Consider the following 17,252-nt stretch of genomic DNA (forward strand, 5'->3'; position numbering starts at 1 on the left):
ACATACAGCACTATTTATGGTGCATCTCGGAGTGGGCAGCCCATGTGGGAAATCCTCTTTACGTGGGTGAAAGAGGGGGGGTGGGAATCAATCAAGAGTTGCTGGCCACCTACATAAAGGTATGCAGAACATATCCATACATCAGGAGGGTCAGACTGTCATTACCCTGTGCAATTCCAGTGGTGTCAACCCAGAATTGCTCCTGGTTGCAGCTGAAAGCCAGATTAAACACACCATGGCTGCGGCAGGATACAACCAGGTAAGGACTGGATTTGTGTCTACTGGGCGTAAAAATGATTTGCCACGCACTTTTCTTGTATTATTTCCATGAGAAGAGGTTTGATCATTTGGAATTTGAATTCTCCACGCGGCGATGCAAATCTGGCACAGCGGGGTTTGCTCTCCACACCTACGGAGCTTTGAATTTCCTTTCACTTCGACAAACTCTTCCCCCTTCTCTGAGTAAATCCCAGCCTCTCACAGTATCTTTCGGTTTGGCCCCTCGCTTTTAACATAGAAAGGGTCACTTACGATCATCACTGAAGTCATCCACTAGTATGATTTCATGGACGAGGTGCACTGGGGTGCGGTTCAGCACACTAAAGAATGAAGAGAGAAAATCCATGACAGTGCTTGACCAACTCAACAACCCAGCAAACGGGGCGAGAAAGCCTAGGAACTGATCCCTGCCGAAGCACAGAAGACCAGGTTTGGATTTCCATAAAGGATATACTAGATAAGACCCAGAAACCACCACCCACCTCCCCCAGTAACCTACAGTGCCCGGCTACCAGCTCCCCATAGCCTGATCTAAGAGCCAAGTGCCCGGTAGTCCCGGGAAATAGCTGAGATTCACCCTTGCCACCTTTGTGAGCAAAAGCAGAGGGCCACATAAAGCCACGAGGAACCAGCTTTTCAGCAACATGCACATCGCACCAAGTTTCCTAACGGGGCTTACAGCAAAGCTGCCATCACCCTGCCACCTCTCCCAGGGCTAATGATATGGTGTGTGCCAACAGCAGGGCCAACACAGAGAAAATTACTCAGCTCAAACCCATCCTTACAGAGCTCACAGCCATGGCAGAACAACTCCTGGTTTTATGCGTGAGCTGATTGCGTTTCAAAGACTGCTGAGAGGATAAGAGCAGGGTTGGAGCCCGCCTATGTAATGAAAGAGAGAGGCTGGAGGATGTGGTTCACAGCTCCCTCCAGGTGGACAGACACTGTGAAACATGGCTGAAAGCTACAATCTTCCCTTAGTTATGTCACCAAGGCTTTTTTTATTATTATTATTATTACTAAAAAGTCTAGATCTGTTTTCCCCCCTTTCTCGCATGGCGCAGAGGTCAGCAGAATTGCACATGCTTAAAACCCTGCTCCAGCAAGGGTCAAGGATGACTTCTTGAAGCAGAAACCCCAGGGCATCCCAAAAATCTCCAAAGTGCTTGACTTGGGCTTTGATAATGCCAGTTGGGTTGTCCAGGCTTTTCCAGCATTTAAACTTCTTTGCCTTCATCCTTTTTCAAGCAGGATTTAAAATCCCCCCCCCAGATTTCACATCTGAGTCTGCCTTCTGGTCTGGGTTAGGAAAACCTTCAAACCTCCTGCTGGCATAAGAGGGCAGACACCCCGCAGGCTAACAGCCTGATACCTCCAGATCCTCATTGACAGGTTTCCCTGCTCTCTGGCTCCCAGAGCTCTGGCAAAAAAGCCTGGAAGTCTGGAAAACCACATCCCTGGCCCAGTCAAGAGGGCTACGAAGGGCAGGATCCCCAAGGGACCTGGGTGCTCAGAAGCCACCAGCCCAGCTCGCAGGAACCTGGAGGGGTCTCAGAGCATCACCCCCAAATACCTGAGGACATTCAGCCAAAGGGCTGCATTTCTCTGATGAAACCTTCTTGATGAGAAACCGCAAGCCCACCCCACCCAGGAGGGCTTGGAGTATCTCTGTCTATTGCCAGGTGCCTGCTGCCTGCGCTGGTGTACCCCCACACCACCTGGTGCTGGAAGTACAACCCTCCAGAGAGAAAGAGTTGAGCTGGATTTTTTTGGAAGGAGAACAGGACATCCCAAGGCAGATGCTTGAAATGGATCCTCCCTCCATGTTTGGGTTTTTTTTTTCCCCAGCAGAAATCATGAAAAAAAAGAGGGTTTTGTCTCAGACCAGAGTGGGTAAAGCTGGCACCTCCCTTGTGGAGCTCCTCAAAAATGACTTCCCAGAATTACTTTCCCTGGAAATGCAATCCCAGCCTCCTCCAGTTTCAGGATCTTGGCAAAAGACATGATTTTCCCCTTACTTCGGGTGCTTTGCATGTTAAGGTTGGGGTGGGGAGGAAGAGAAAGCCTCTGTCCCCAAAGCAACAGTCATGGTGGAAGCCCTAACAGCCAGGAGCTGCCTTGGCCACCCCGGCATCACGAAAGCTTGTGCCAAGCAGGGTTAGACAACACCGCCTCACCAACACCCACAGCCTGCACAAAGTATTAGAAAAAGTGGCTGAATGCCCCTCCTCCCGCTGGGGCACACAGAGCAATTTAGATGTGCTGTTCCCACCTGTCAAGTGTTGTTTAATTATTATTATTAATAGGTTTGTTATTTTTAAAAAATCCCCATATGCGAGAGCTGAGTTCAGCAAATTACCGCAGCTGAGCGTCAGTACAGAGAGACAGGAGAGCAATATCATGCTCAGTGGAATATTTAACAAGCACTGATTGCCTGGAAACGTAAGTTGGTGAGACCTGCAGGAAAGAGGCAGACTTGTAAAAAAGCCAGCAAAATAAATAAATAATCTGCCGAGAGCGGGAGCGGGGGAGGCGGTGGGCAACGCGAATATTCAAATCCTGCCGCTGCCCAGTCTCCCCTATAGATTCAGCTGCCAGAAGTGCAATGCAGGGCTTAACTCTACAGGAAGGTGGTCGCAAAGGGGCTGATTCTGCTTTTGCTGGTACCAGCAAGAATAACCCAACCAGAACCGCGGCACTGGGCTATAGACTCAGACCTGGGCTCACAGCGATCCTCAGTGCCTTGGAGGAATTCCCCCCAGGGCTCCTCTTATGGAAGAAAAACCAGCATGGACCGTTTTCAAGGCGCTGGGCTGGGGAGATGTGCAGCCCAGTCTCTGCAGGCTCCCACTATTCCCAGGTCAAGCAGTTTGCTGTCAACTCTGTGCCTTGGCTTGCCACACTGTAAATCAGGGATGATGTCCCCTGAATGCCAACAATGGCCATCTGTCGGATGCAGAGTGCTGACCAGAGCAAAGGGGAAAAAATCAGTATGCTGACTGACGAGGGAAGGACTTCTCCAAGGACTGCTCTGGCTCCATGAAATGTCATCCTTCCATGGGGTTAATGACAGACACCACCATGGGTGACGCAGCATCCCTGGCACCGCGAGCAGCCTCACCCCGCACCATCGCAGCCCTCTCCCATCGCTTCACTTGTGGGACTCACCCACCATGCGACACTTGCCCAAATCCCAAGTGAACAAAGCCCTGGTGAGGGTGGTATACCACTGACCACTGACTTCAGTGTGCTTTGAGCTCATTATCGCCCTTGCAAGTCTGTGCACAGACACCTGCAAGCCCCAAAAATGCCACTAAGCTAAGGGCCAACTTGATGCAGGCACAAAGGGATCCACAGCAAAGGCTGCAACGCCGTGACCACAGCTCAATTCCCAATGCAGCCCAGAGCAAGCACGCCAGCTTTTCAGCAAAGCCAAATTCACGTCTCCAACCCATTTTCTACCTGTGCTCTATTGATCACACGATAATGCACCCATGCCGCTGGAAACACAGGAGATTATAAACACCCCTCTTACGGCACTCCTCGGGGAGGGTGGGAAACAGAGACACCAAATCCTGAACGTTTTCGACATTATAGGGATTTTTTTTTCAGATAGACTATAAAAGCACTTTTAAAAATTCAAAGCCAGCTTTTCTATTACTTTGCGCCTTTGCTCAGCTTTGATTTTTTTAATACTTTCTTTTCTTTCTTTATGTGTGTACATGGCTTTTTTTCCTTTTATATGGGCAAAATCAGAAGACAATTAATATTATAGTGCTTTGAAGTCCCTCTGTTATTTATAGATTTTTTTCCCTGAAATCAAACATAGACAGATATACAGCAGCCATGGGCATATCTGAACAAATCAAAAGAGCTTTTAAGTTCTGTTGAGCCAGAGATCACAACACTTTCTCCCTTAAATCACCAAAAGACCTGTTACCATCGAAATGAAAACTCACGCCTCTAGTCCAGAAAGTGCTTACGCTTACTCAACCCATGAAGACTGGATTCACCGCTGAATTATCTTGAAAAGTTAATGCTGAAATTTTCTTTGTTTCATTGGATTTAGCAGATGTTATGCAGATGTAGCCATGGAGAATTTCACCTTAAATTTTCATCGTAAGGTCCTTCTTCTGTCCTCCTCAGCAATTTGTTGGGATCCTTTTCCACTTATCCAGAGGTAAGCACTGGATCCAACAATTTCATCTCCAACTAAACACCAGTGCAAAAGTCACCCTGACACATAAGACATGGAAAAACGTTTGCAGGGAGGAGTTCAGACCTTCTGACCAAAGGTCGGTATGGTTTTGGTCATCACCCAGAATACTGGTTGCTTTAGAGAGGTGGCTGTGGGTATCAATCCTCAGGAACTCATGAACCCATTAATTCTCTCCATGGCAACATATTGGGACTTGTTAAGGGAAAAAAAAACCACCTTTGGGAGTATAATAAAGTGTTGAAAGGGCCAAGGGTCACAATTATCGAAATCAGACCGAGAGTGTGGAGAGAAAATGCCCGCCAAAATGAACTGCTTCAACAACCCAAAATGGCTAATTACGTAGGAAGAGAGGCATCACACCAAGAATAACCATAATGAGCTTTGATTACACTGCGGCTTTCGCATTTTATTCTTTCAAATACCCACCAAGCTCTTTGAAATTCAAGAGTTCTCTTATGTTAACATCAAAAGGTAAAAGCGCATGGAGGGCTGTGTACTTAGTCACTGCGAGAGATGATTAGCAAATTAAGAAAAAAAAGTCCAGGGTTTAAGCAAAAAGCAGGAAAAAAAAAGAAATAAAAAAATAGTCAGCACAAAGTGCTAATTATACAGTTTCTGTGCAACACCTGGCTTGTTTTTGCTTCTTTAATCAGGCTCATTTCAGTTATGGCACAGACTCTATACGGTGCCGCCACTGCCTAAGGAAGGAGGCGCGCGGCTTCGTCATCTCCCTGTCTCAGATGTGTCTGGATGCAGACAAGGTAGCGGCACAAGGGGAAGGTGCGAGGTGCTTGCTGTCCAGGACGTCACTTGTCTTACGAGCACTGGAAGATGAAAGGCACGATATTCTCTCCGCTAATTAATGATCTAAATATTTGATGTGGTATTCACAGCACTTGCATTAGGACTTTTGCCAAAGGATGTGTTTTTGTTTGTCAGCGAGAGGTGAATAATTAAGTTTCCTTATTCCTGTTCTGAGCTCCCCAGCTGCAAGTTTGAAGAATAAAGACAGACCACTCAGCAGAGTAAACGGGACTGTCTCACCCTCTGCCCAGCAGGTCGCCGGCACAACAGCCGCCTACGCTCCTCTCCTGCCCAGCCTGTGCTAGCGCTGACCGGCCATCAAGCTCCCAAAACCACTCTGCTGGAGAATGTCACAGAGTGCTGGTCACTGATGGTCCGGGAGCAGAGCATCACCTCAGGCTGCCGGCAGTTCTGCCTCTCCCAGCCCTGCCTCCGGGGCAGGCAGCGTTTCTCCCCCCGCCCCTCCCAGGGATGCTCCCAGGGATGGGGCGAGCTCCCAGCCTTGCTCCCTGCAGACCTTGGCAGGAGATGCCACACCGCATCAAGCCCTGAAAGCACAACTGGTCCCCCAGACACAGCCACATCTCGGCATGTGAGCATGCCGATGCCTGCAGACGAGGGATGGCAAAGGAAAAGGGATAATATTCTCATAAGCAAGCCACAGAGTAGATCCCCCTAACCACATGGGCTTACAAGATGAGGAGGCACTATTACCCATCACTGTCCAGAGTCTCAGCACCCAGCCTGGCCCCAGGTGACAAGGAGTGCATCTTTCATGGCCACGCTGCTCCTTCTCCTCCCATGACTGCTATGGCCTTGGGGACATCCTTAAGCTCTCCCTCTGGAGAAGCTGGGCAGCTAGAGCTGGGCAACGAGCTGGATTCCCTTCCTAAATCCAGGCTAGCACAGGATGGAAAGAGAGGAAACAAGAAATTGTTTTGTTTTTTTTTTTTCTAAAATGCCTGTGTTGCTTATTCTCTCCCTTGCTCCTGCCTTCCCTCCTTGGGTTTACTCACACGGTCCCATCCCTGTACTGTTAGAGACTCACACCATCTTTAATGCACTGAGCCTTGGAGCTTGAAATATGTGAAACTGAACTGTGGGGGAATAAGAAACTTGTCCAAGGTCATTCAAAAAGTGAGTGGTTGAAACAACAACCCAATGGTAGTTTCTTCACTGTCTGCACAGTAAAAAACCAAACAAACAAAAACAAACAAAAAACCCCCTCAAGAGCTACTTTGCTGTTCATCGTCTCCTCCTTTATGGCCTCGTGACACCCGTCCCCTACCACTTGGACACTTGTACATATTCACAAGCACAGCTACATGTGCATTTATAAATGCCGACTACATAATCTGCAGAAATTTGGGCATTTGATTAATTTAGCTTTTCTTTTTTTTTCCTCCTCCTTTTCTTCCAGCTGGCAAACAGCCAAAGAAAAGATCATGTAACTTTTAAATTAATTCATTATTCAACACAGTCCACTAGCTTTTCTCAATAGCTCTGACGACGCAAATTGTTCATAAACGAACTGTCACAAACGCTCGCAACGTGACTTGCACAAGGGGTGCTGTGGAGGCCACGTGTTGGTGCCTCTGCTTCACAGGTCAGAGCACTCACATCCTCACCAAGAGCCAAACACACTGAGCCTGCGACACAGCTCAGCCTCAGCACTCGGTGAGCATTAAAGCTCTCAAGCACCTAGGAAAAGTGTAGGAATGGCAAAATCCCTCCTGCTCACCATGTATGTGGTCTCTTCTGCAAGAGCTGATTTCCATCCCTACTAGAGGGTGCCTTCACCAGCATTTCCCTCTGCCACCCTTCCGTGTTTACACAGGGTCCTGGAAGAAGTGCTCACTTTGGGGAGACTGTGCCTGATTGCTCCATGGCTTTGGACAAGCCAAGTCCTTTGCCTCGTTTCTTGCTCCTGCCACAGCAGCTAACAGAAAACCCATTTTGCAATGGGGTTGGAAAACCCAACTTGCTGGAACTCAGGAAACTGGGTTTGCAACCCAAAATCTTCCACCAGCCACAGACAAACCACATCTCTGTTCCTCAGTCTGCCCATCTGTCACCTGGGTTATACCAAGAGCGCACCGTGGAGATGTACTGGTGAGGACAGGGTAGAAGAGGTGCCCATTTTATTCAATGCTGTGTTCAAAGCGCTTGGAAACACTTGGCCACAGACTGCTCCAAAAGGCACAAAGCAGTGTCAGGAGGACACAGTTTGTTTTGAATGGCCACAGAAAATGATCCATGTTGTTACAGCCACCATGGGATGGAGTTATCTGGAAGATCTAATTAAACTAAGCATTTGCCAAGCAAAGGGGAAAAAAAAGAGAGCAGTCAGAAGGCACAGCAAATTACCCTACAGAGGCTGAAGAAGCAGATGAGCTCTCAGCTGTGTCCAAGAACAGGCAGGGAGGTGGCAATACACACACAATCATGGTCGAAGAGGAGCACAGCAGGAGCCACGTCACCAATACAACTTGCCACCAAGGGCTGGTAGCCCTAGGGCCAGCTGGATCAAAGCAAGCCTCTAAGTACTGCATCCAGGAAGAAAATAGTGAACTCTGGTGCCAGGAGGCCACCTCCAAACCATGGGGACCAGAAAAAGGAGGGTCAGCTCAGGAGAGCTCAGGATCTCAGCCCAGGGAGAGGCAGGGGAGATGAGGACCTACAGCTGCCATCTCGGTTCTTCACTGTTCGGGTTTGCCTCTGCAGTGAAGCTCAGTGGGATGCTCCATGGGGCTCTGGCACCGTTTGGAGATCAGCCTCCAGTAAAGAGGGCTCAGAAGGGGCCTCAGAGCTGGGGAAAGCCTCCCCACAGACAAAACATGAGCACTGGGATCGCAGGGGCATGTGAGTGGGGATGAGCAGTGCAGAGGCGCAAAGCTGTGGTGGAAATCACATGCAACCGGGCAAGGAAGGCAGTAAAGCCAATTAATCAAGTCAAGCAAAGAAAAGAAGAGGAACAAGGAAGAAAGTCTTTTTAGAGCTGGAACTCAGAAACTTCAGAGGACAACATCCTAGAGGAAGAAGGAAAAATTCAAATTACTTGTATTTCTAACCTTGCCATTATTGCAATGAACAGTTCTCTAATGAAGCCAGATTATGGGGGATCCAGGCATAAGAGCTGTATCATGGGTCCAACATCTCTCATGTGACAACATCACTCATGGTCATACCTGCCAGGACAGTCAAGTGCTGAGTTATGGGGAGAAATTAGATTAAAGTCCATCCCTGCACTTTACATGTTATAAGCACCCTGTATCTGAGGGGCTAGAGGACTGCACTTGGCTTTGCCTTGACATCTCTGTTACAATGGGTCCTGCAGAATGGTAAACCTACGCAAAAACACTGTAAAGATAGAAGAGAAGGTCCAGGATCAGGGAGGTGGTACCAAGTGTCAGTGCTATGCACACCCAAAATCCACACACCCTAGAGAGAGAAACTGGTAATAGATTATTAAGTGTGAAGCGAAGGAGATGGGATTGGGCATGAAACCATAAAGCAAAGCAGGAATTCAATTTCAGGACTGTCAAACTCACTTGTGGCACTGGGTGCGTTCACCTGAGGAAGGATGCTGTTTGCAGAAAAGAGCCCAGCTAGGACATGACAGTGAACAGGTACCGACGATGGTAAGGGTTCCCTGGGGATGCCAGAGTTTAACTGACAAGGCTTGCAGCAGGGCATAAACCTTCAGTGTGTGGGCATGAAAATAAGTGCAAAACACTTCTTACTGGCACAGGAGCAGGCCACACCCAAGCTCGCTACGGAGGAACCCACCAGCCAAGACCTGGAGATAGACCCCTCAAAGATCACTAAATCTTCCTACAAGAGAACTTGCAGAATCAAGGCACACATTGGGCTTAAACGCTGATTTCAAAAACCTGCGGTGAAAATGAAGCCGTCAGTCTATCCACTACAGCAAAACACAGCCAAGAACAAACCGACAAATGAAGGAATGGCCACATGCCCAGAGTGCTCCACCGTGCATCCAGAGGAGTACAGAAACCGTCCTTGAAAATCTAGTCTGCATGTGCACCATTACAGTTTCTCAATTAGCAAGCCTTTCTGGCACTTGATGGGCCACTGGAGAAGCTCAAACAGCAGCACTGGAGCAGACATCTGCAGAATAATAGCTGACAAAATGCAGCTGAGCACTGATATAAAACCTCTTATCCCAGACACTGTCTAATCTTCTGCTGCTCCCCCAAGAGTGCCCTGTGCTAGACCCTGCAAAGGGAGCACAGCTACTTAACTTTCCTCAGCATCCCACTGTAAAACCTACTTCTCAGGGACCAGTTTTCACACTAATTTCTCTCAGTAATCATTTGAGACCGTAGCTGGTAGGTCCGGTCCTGTTGCTGCAGTGAGTGCAAACAGATTCTGCCCTTATTCATGAAAACCTCTAGCCTGCTCACCCTTTTTTTAAGAGCAGGCTGGGAGCTCTTACCTCCGAATTGTCCTTAGCAGGGTCGACCTGGCCTCATTGTGGAAGGTGATGATGACACTGGTTGGCGGGAGGTCCTGGAGATAGCGCAAAGTCGTACACCTGGGGAGGGAGAAAGAGGAAAAGGCCGTTCAGGCACTGGAATTCAAAGGGGGAGCTCACTTCATTGACGCAGGCAGCAGAGTCCATCAGTAGATGGTCCTCCAGGCGCTACTGAAAAAAAAAGAAGAGTTTTTCTGTGTGAATCCTTTCTGAAGGAGCCCAGAAACTGCCAAGTAAGTCACCGAGGTTTAAAGCAGCAAAAAGAGCTTAACTGTCATTAATAGGAAGGGATGGGAAAGGAGGCACATAGCTTGCAGCCCTTTTCTCTAACCATTGCTTCCCAGCTAGCACACCCTCCTGGTGCCACCAGCCTCCCCCACCAACAGGTAGTGGGAAGATAAAGGCCCTACCTTTTTATACCAGTTAGGGCAGCACCACCTTCAGCAAAGATGCTCCTCGCTGACGTTAGCAGGATGGGATCAGAAACGGGTCCTTCATGCCAAAGGTAAGGCACAGGTGAGGTCCTTGCAGAAGGCCAGCTGCAAGTCTTACGCTGCCTCAGTGGCTTTGTGAGCTTCATGGGGCTTTCAGTGTCATTCCAGAAGTACTGGGTTATCATGATGAAGTTTTTTCTTTCTTAAATTGAGGCAGGGGCCCGAGCACTCTCACACCCACCCAGCTGGTAGCACCGGCAGAGGTAAGAGCATGGTTGCAGCTCCAGCTCCAAGTCGCCTCACTCCCACCTCCCGAGGCAGCAATTTCTATGAGCCGACTGCAAGGTAAGCCAAGTCCTGTTTCTAAATTGATTGCTTCCTTATTCATTCTGCCTTAATGGCATAACTTGACTACAGGGAAGATTGGGATTTAACACTTCTCAAGCCAGCCTGCAGAAGGTGAAAACCCACAACTGCAGCCACAGCCTCTGCTGCCTCCTTCCCAGGAGGAAACATCGTAGACTCTGTAATTACTTTGACCTTTAGCTGATGAAATTTGTGGCTTTTATAGACTGACGCCAACATATTCCTAGCTCAGGAAATCCGGATACACCTCTTATATCTGTGCTGCTCTTTTCAGGCCCCTGTCAGTCCCTGTGATGGCCTTAAGACGACACACCAGCAGCACGAGGGCACCCTGTGCCCAGCCTGAAGAGCTCCTTATCACAGCCATCATGCTCCTTCCCATCCATGCACCACTCGCCTGCTCTTGTGTCACTGCCCAGGTGCTACCACTACCATCCTCAAATGAAGCAGGAAAGAGAACTGAGCAACCACTCTTTCCACGAATGATCAGTTTGCTCCCCCAGAGCTCTGGACCACAGTATCTGCAAGGTGAAGTAAAAACATGGAAAAATTAAGGTGGGGATAGGGAGGAGAAAGCAAGTAACAGTAGCCAAATATTGCTGGTTTATGCTATCAGCACGGCATGTTGCACCTCTGAAATGCCAAAATGCTTGAGATATTCTTTTTAATGATGTTTTTCAGCTTTTCGTTTTGAAATTGCATTTCTGATTATTTGCAACGTGACCTAAATGAAAGGAAAAAAGAGTGTGCAACAGGTGAGACAATTCCAAAGGCAAGGAAAAAAAAAGACATCTTGGGTGGGACAAAATATTTGCAAGCCCACACTAAATAGGTTGCTGCCTTCTCTCATCAAAACCTTTCCCAAATCCTGCCTCAAGTTGACCAAAGCAATTTTCTCATGACTATCCTGTTCTTTCAGCATAGTCACCATCCCCAAAATTCATTACTCAATCAATTCTAATTCTAGGTCCATCCTCAAAGGACACTAAAGTTGCATGGCCACTCCGCATGCAGGAGAAAATTCAGCAACATTGCCCCACGTGGCAACACCCTCATTCATCAAAGTTACATCTCAGGGATGCTAAAAGCAGAGAACTTCTGAATTACCAAACAGCACCAGGTCATGCCCTGAGCTGTTCGACTGGGTCACTGTGCCCCTTTGCATCATCCAGTAACCAACTTCAACTGAGCTTTCCCAACCTGATACGATGAGAAAGAAGCTGCTGCTGCTGCTCGGCGCCTGGTTTGCCAGGCTCGGGCTCAGCTCTCGCTTGCTTTGCGGAGCTGCAGGGACAGACTACGACGATCGCGCTCCCTGTGCTATTTATACACCATTATCTCTTAACCGTTCCCAGATGCGTGTCCTTCCACCCACTTCCAGCGCAGCACCAGGAGGGGTTCTGTCGAGCAAACAAGGGAAGCTATTTCTGGAAAAGACTGGAAGAGGGTGGAAAATACAAAGTCACCAATACTTTACTTACATTATTACAATTGTTAAGGAGCTAATAAAGTCGCAGCAGATGCGTGCTGTTATCACCCACCAGTGGGAGTGACGGGGATATTGCACGCTGGCTGAGCCTGCCAGCAGTGCAATGAAGGCTCCTCATGTGTGACAACAACTTGCGTTTAAAACTCCAGACGTCTATGGACCAGATCAGCCTAATTAGCCTACGTGCATGTGGGAAACACTGCAACGCCACATACGAGCACCTCCAGAGCTTGGTCACTGGCTCTGCGACTCACCCCTGACTTTTGCCTAATGAGGCTCATCACATCCCAAAGATGGGACCGATGACTGTGCTGCCGCCTCGGAGCGGGCAGGGATCCAGCAGCAGCCCCAGCCTCGCTTCGCCTGGGTGCACAGCACTGCACTGCAGGTGGGACTCGCCTCCCCAAAAACCAGCCTGCAAAGGGTTAGGCTGAGCTGCTGCATCTGCCAGGGCTCCTCCGGGGTCCCTTCGTGGACCTGACTCTGCCGTTGCCCAGGATTTTACCCCTGTGCCCTTCCTTCTGGAGCCCTCCAAAACTTCCCTCCAGTTGGTCCCTTATTTTTTTTTCTCCCTCCCTCTCAGTGTAACAGCAGCTAAATGTCCTGGCTCCCCAGAAGGCAGATTTCAGCTTAAGTTGTTGACTACAAGTGGTTTTTTGGCACTCACTTGGGTAATAAAAACCACAGCTTGGAAAAGCATTAAATCCAGCATGTCCAGAATTATTTTGTGTGACAATTACATCTGGGGTAATTTCAATTTAATACCTCACTGCAAGTGAAAATTGCAGCATGCAGCCCTAAAATTGCTGTAATGATGAAAATAAACCCACTAAGAGCTGCCTGTGCTACCTCAGGCTGTCACTGGATAAACGTTTTGTGCTGCTTATGGTATTTCATAGGTCACCCAATTGCCAACAACAAAAAAAACAACACCCACAACATTTTCAGGAAACCAATGAAATTTTGAGCGTCAGGTTTTTTTTTAGATTGTTCAAAAAAAAAAAAAAGTCATAACTGCACTGCTTATAGTTGCAGTGTGTTGAAAGTCACAGGCTGAACTCATTCAAAGTTGCATACTTTGCAACCTTGCAGCAGGACTGGGGGTGATCTTAGCACAGCAAGTGCTAGCATGGATGCTGCCAGGCTGAACCACCTGTGACGTGGGCTGCTCCGCCAGCTCACAGCATCTGGGGGACCAAAACACGACAGAGGCTAGGCTGGCCTGCCCTAAAAACCCCAGAGAGAGCATCCAGCCAGAGAAACAATTATTATTTCCTCCTGCAAACCCAGAAGTCATCTCTGTCATCCAGAGGGACCTTGACAGGCTTGAGAGCTGGGCCTGTGCAAACCGCATGAAGTTCAACAAGGTCAACTGCAAGGTCCTGCAATCCCAAGCACAAATACAGGCTGGGTGGAGAATGGATTGAGAGCAGCCCTGAGGAGAAGGACTTGGGGGTGATGGTTGACGAGAAACTCAACATGAGCCGGCAATGTGCGCTTGCAGCCCAGAAGGCCAACCGCATCCTGGGCTGCATCAAAAGCAGCGTGGCCAGCAGGTCGAGGGAGGTGATTCTGCCCCTCTGCTCCGCTCTCGTGAGACCCCACCTGGAATACTGCGTCCAGCTCTGGGGGCCCCAACATAAGGACATGGAGCTGCTGGAGCGAGTCCAGAGGAGGGCCATGAAGATGATCAGAGGGCTGGAGCACCTCTCCTATGAAGACAGGCTGAGAGAGTTGGGGCTCTTCAGCCTGGAGAAGAGAAGGCTCCGGGGAGACCTTATAACAGCCTTCCAGTACCTGAAGGGGGCCTACAGGAAAGCTGGAGAGGGACTTTTTACAAGGGCAAGTAGTGACAGGACGAGGGGTAATGGTTTTAAACTGAAAGAGGGTAGATTTAGATTACATCTTAGGAAGAAATTCTTGACTGTGAGGGTGGTGAAACACTGGAACAGGTTGTCCAGAGAAGCTGTGGATGCCCCCTCCCTGGCAGTGTTCAAGGCCAGGCTGGATGGGACTTTGAGCAACCTGGTCTAGAGGAAAGGTGTCCCTGCCCATGGCAGGGGGGGGCGGAACTAGATGATCTTTAAGGTCCCTTCCAATCCAAACCACTCTATGATTCTATGAAGTCAAACTTTCATTTGATGGGAAGTTTCACTTTTTTGTTTTAAGGTTATTTCCCATTTGAATCGGAAATAATTTCAGTATCAGAAAGTTATGAAAGAGGCATCCTGGCTGCAGACACCTTAGGAATCACTCTTGGAAAATCCCAGCCTGGCCTGGCTGCTCACCATACTTCCTTCAGGGTGGAAGGAGCAGCACATCTCATCTCCGTGTTCCCAATATGCCATTAACAGCTCAGGAATAAATTATGGTGCACTCATTTGTGGGGATAGGGAGCAGACAACTGGAGTCCTGCACTCATTGCAGGAATTGCAAAGCCCTCCCACAAAGTCCCAAACTTTCGATGCTCCAGTGTTCTTCACAGGCCTCCGAAGCCCCTCACCCTGAAGACTTTTTTTCTTGGGTTGCTTTGACCCTTTGTGCTTCTGGTGAGCGATGGGGCATATGACACCCTGGTGGCCTCCACACACAGCTGCCCCTGCATCCCTAGAGGTCCTCCTGATGGGGCAACGCATGCCCATTCTCAGGGCATATCAACCCATTTTACGTTTAAAATGGCAAGCTTTTAACTCATAGTGCCCCTCAGCAAACCAAAGCCCACCTTGGAAATACAGCTACGCAGCACAATGGTAGAGACTAACAGTGTAAACAGAGATGGACCCTGTTCCTCAACCCCTCCTGGTCCACCCCTGGGCTCATCCAGAGTGTGTTTTCTCCTTGACATTTGCTATCACATGCCCACACAGCGGCACCATGTCTCCCGAAACCCACCTCTCACCATCACCCTCTCCTGTGACTCGTCATCAAGAGATGATTATCCTCATCTCGCTCCCCCAACTTCCACTGCCAGGCTTCTGCTCATTCCTCTCTTCTGCTTCAACAGCCATCACTTGCCAACAGCTCTGCTTTGAATTTTTAACATTTTCCATGAAGTTCAAACTCTCCCTCAACACAGATCACTTCCAAAGCACTCTCTAAATATTTCTTTCAAACAACCACCCACGTCAGACAGAGCTACACCATCTTTCAACGCCCTCCCGTCTCCTCTCTTCTCCTTGGAAACACATGAGAGCGCAGTCTCATCACCACACCTTGAAACCAAGAGTATTTGGATTTGTCTCCACACTGCACTCACAGGGCTCTCCCTCTCACATCGACCTAGAGGACAGGGACCTGCCATCAGAAACAGCATGGGTTCACACCACCACCAATGCACACACCTACAAGCACTTTGGGTTTCAGATGGCATTCCTCGAGTCTGACTAGCTCTCCAAGCCTGATGGCTCTCTTGAGTGAAGACACATGCAAGAGTCATGTCACAGCAGTGCACCTACCATTAGCTGCATGTTATAGACTTGGACTGTCCACCAGAAGCAGAGAACAACTTGATGGAGAAAGGGGAAAAACATAAAAAGTCCTTTTAGGTCTCACAAAAAGTGAATTAAATTACACAAATCTCCACAGCACCTTCGAGGAAGAGTTAATACTAACGTCAAAGCTCTCAGCTCACATCCATGCTGGAAGAAGAGATCTTGCCAACCTGTTGCACACCTCTGAAGGGACTCAGCCAGTCAGTACCGGAGCAAGCCTCTGCTCCAGCCTGGCCTTGAACTGGACCAAGTCATCCATGCCTGGGAGAAGCCTCTACAGCTTTGCGCAGGCTACACACCAGTAAGTCAACGACTACCTCCCAGGGACCTTGCTGTCACCCCACACCCAGCCAGAGAGGCAGAGGGGCAGGGAAAGTAGAGGAGAAAGACCAGAGATGCTGAAAACATGTCTGTACCTTACCAAAGGGACAGGAGCCAGCCCGCTTCTGGAAATGGGTGGCAGTCCAGGAAAGAAAAACAAGGAGAGCTTTCTTTTACCGTTTTCCTTTCTTATCATGAAAACCAGCTCCGCCCTCTCTGGGTTGAGCTGCTTCATGTAACTATTGCAGACGGGCATCCTTGTTGTAGTCACTGCTATTCCTCCCTCCAGGACCCCAGAGGAAACTGGAACAAGTCTTAAAAACCAACCAGGTGTGAAAAGTTACTCCCTTGGAGGAAAATGAAAATTACCGCCCTAGGGAGTGAGGAAGTCACCCACCGTAGGCAAGCAAACAGTTACTAGTGGGAAGGAAGAGATTAGAGCACCAGCTGCCTTGCCCCGGCCAGTAGCGAATGTGCCCAGGGCTCCACACGCCTGCAGGGATGGCAGGACATGCGGGCACCTTGGTCATACCTCTCAGGACAACCTCTCAGGGTGGCATAGCCCCCAGCCAGTGGGAAACCATTGTGCTTAAACCCTATCTTCAAGCTGAAGCAAAATTACAGGCAACTTCCACAAAAATAAAACTAGGGACCCTGGACATGTTGCGATTTAGAGCTATATAGCAATGTATGTGCCAACTCGTATGGAAGCTATTGAGTTCATTAGCACAGGACCATGCACTGTCTCACCTGACCTCTGGGTAACATGGTCTCTTTTTCCCAGATATCTGTGCATTTCTCAGTTATCCATGCATCAAGCCCAGTGACTTGCATCTGACTGCAGAGTACCTTTCAAAAAATCATTACTTCATGCCCTCCAGAGATGGAAAATCCAAGAAGTGCTGTTCACATTACAGTCAACGTGTCAGTCTCATACGACAGTATAAATAGGATACGACAATTCAGTATTTGCATGACCGGAGCACACAGAGGTGTCAGTGGCCTTCTTCATGACATTCACCTCCTGTCACCACCCTCTGTTCTTCTTGGCTCTCCCCAAGCCATCCTTCCTGCACGTTACCTCAAAATATTTTGTCACTCAGCTGTGAGAGACTTTCAAAATCCTACTTTGTCTTCCCAAGATATGCCAGCATCTCCTCCTCCTTCTATGGGTATGCTTTGCACCCCTTCAATCAGGATGAGGCTGCCAAACAGAGGACTGACCATGATCTGCTTTGCTGCACATCTTCAGCACCACCATGCACCACGTGCAGTGGCTGGCACCCAGGGCCATGCCAGAGAACAGCTGCTAGCAGTGAGCAGGCTGCTTGCACATCCTGCACTTGGGGTC

At 48.9% G+C, this 17,252-nt stretch overlaps 1 protein-coding gene across 3 annotated transcripts in view; it reads right to left on the minus strand.

Moving 5' to 3' along the window:
* GALNT14 (polypeptide N-acetylgalactosaminyltransferase 14) overlaps nucleotides 1-17,252 on the minus strand; it is a 109,776-nt gene that overhangs the window by 36,126 nt on the left and 56,398 nt on the right. For all 3 annotated transcript variants that reach the window (XM_068407318.1, XM_068407328.1, XM_068407339.1), the window contains exons 3-4: nucleotides 9,762-9,860; nucleotides 532-599 (exon numbers count right to left, since the gene is read on the minus strand). In XM_068407318.1, the coding sequence (XP_068263419.1) occupies nucleotides 532-599; nucleotides 9,762-9,860 (167 nt within the window). The remainder of the gene's footprint in view (nucleotides 1-531; nucleotides 600-9,761; nucleotides 9,861-17,252) is intronic.

The sequence above is a fragment of the Nyctibius grandis genome, chromosome 1, assembly GCF_013368605.1.
Source record: "Nyctibius grandis isolate bNycGra1 chromosome 1, bNycGra1.pri, whole genome shotgun sequence".
In the NCBI taxonomy this organism is placed as follows: domain Eukaryota; kingdom Metazoa; phylum Chordata; class Aves; order Nyctibiiformes; family Nyctibiidae; genus Nyctibius; species Nyctibius grandis.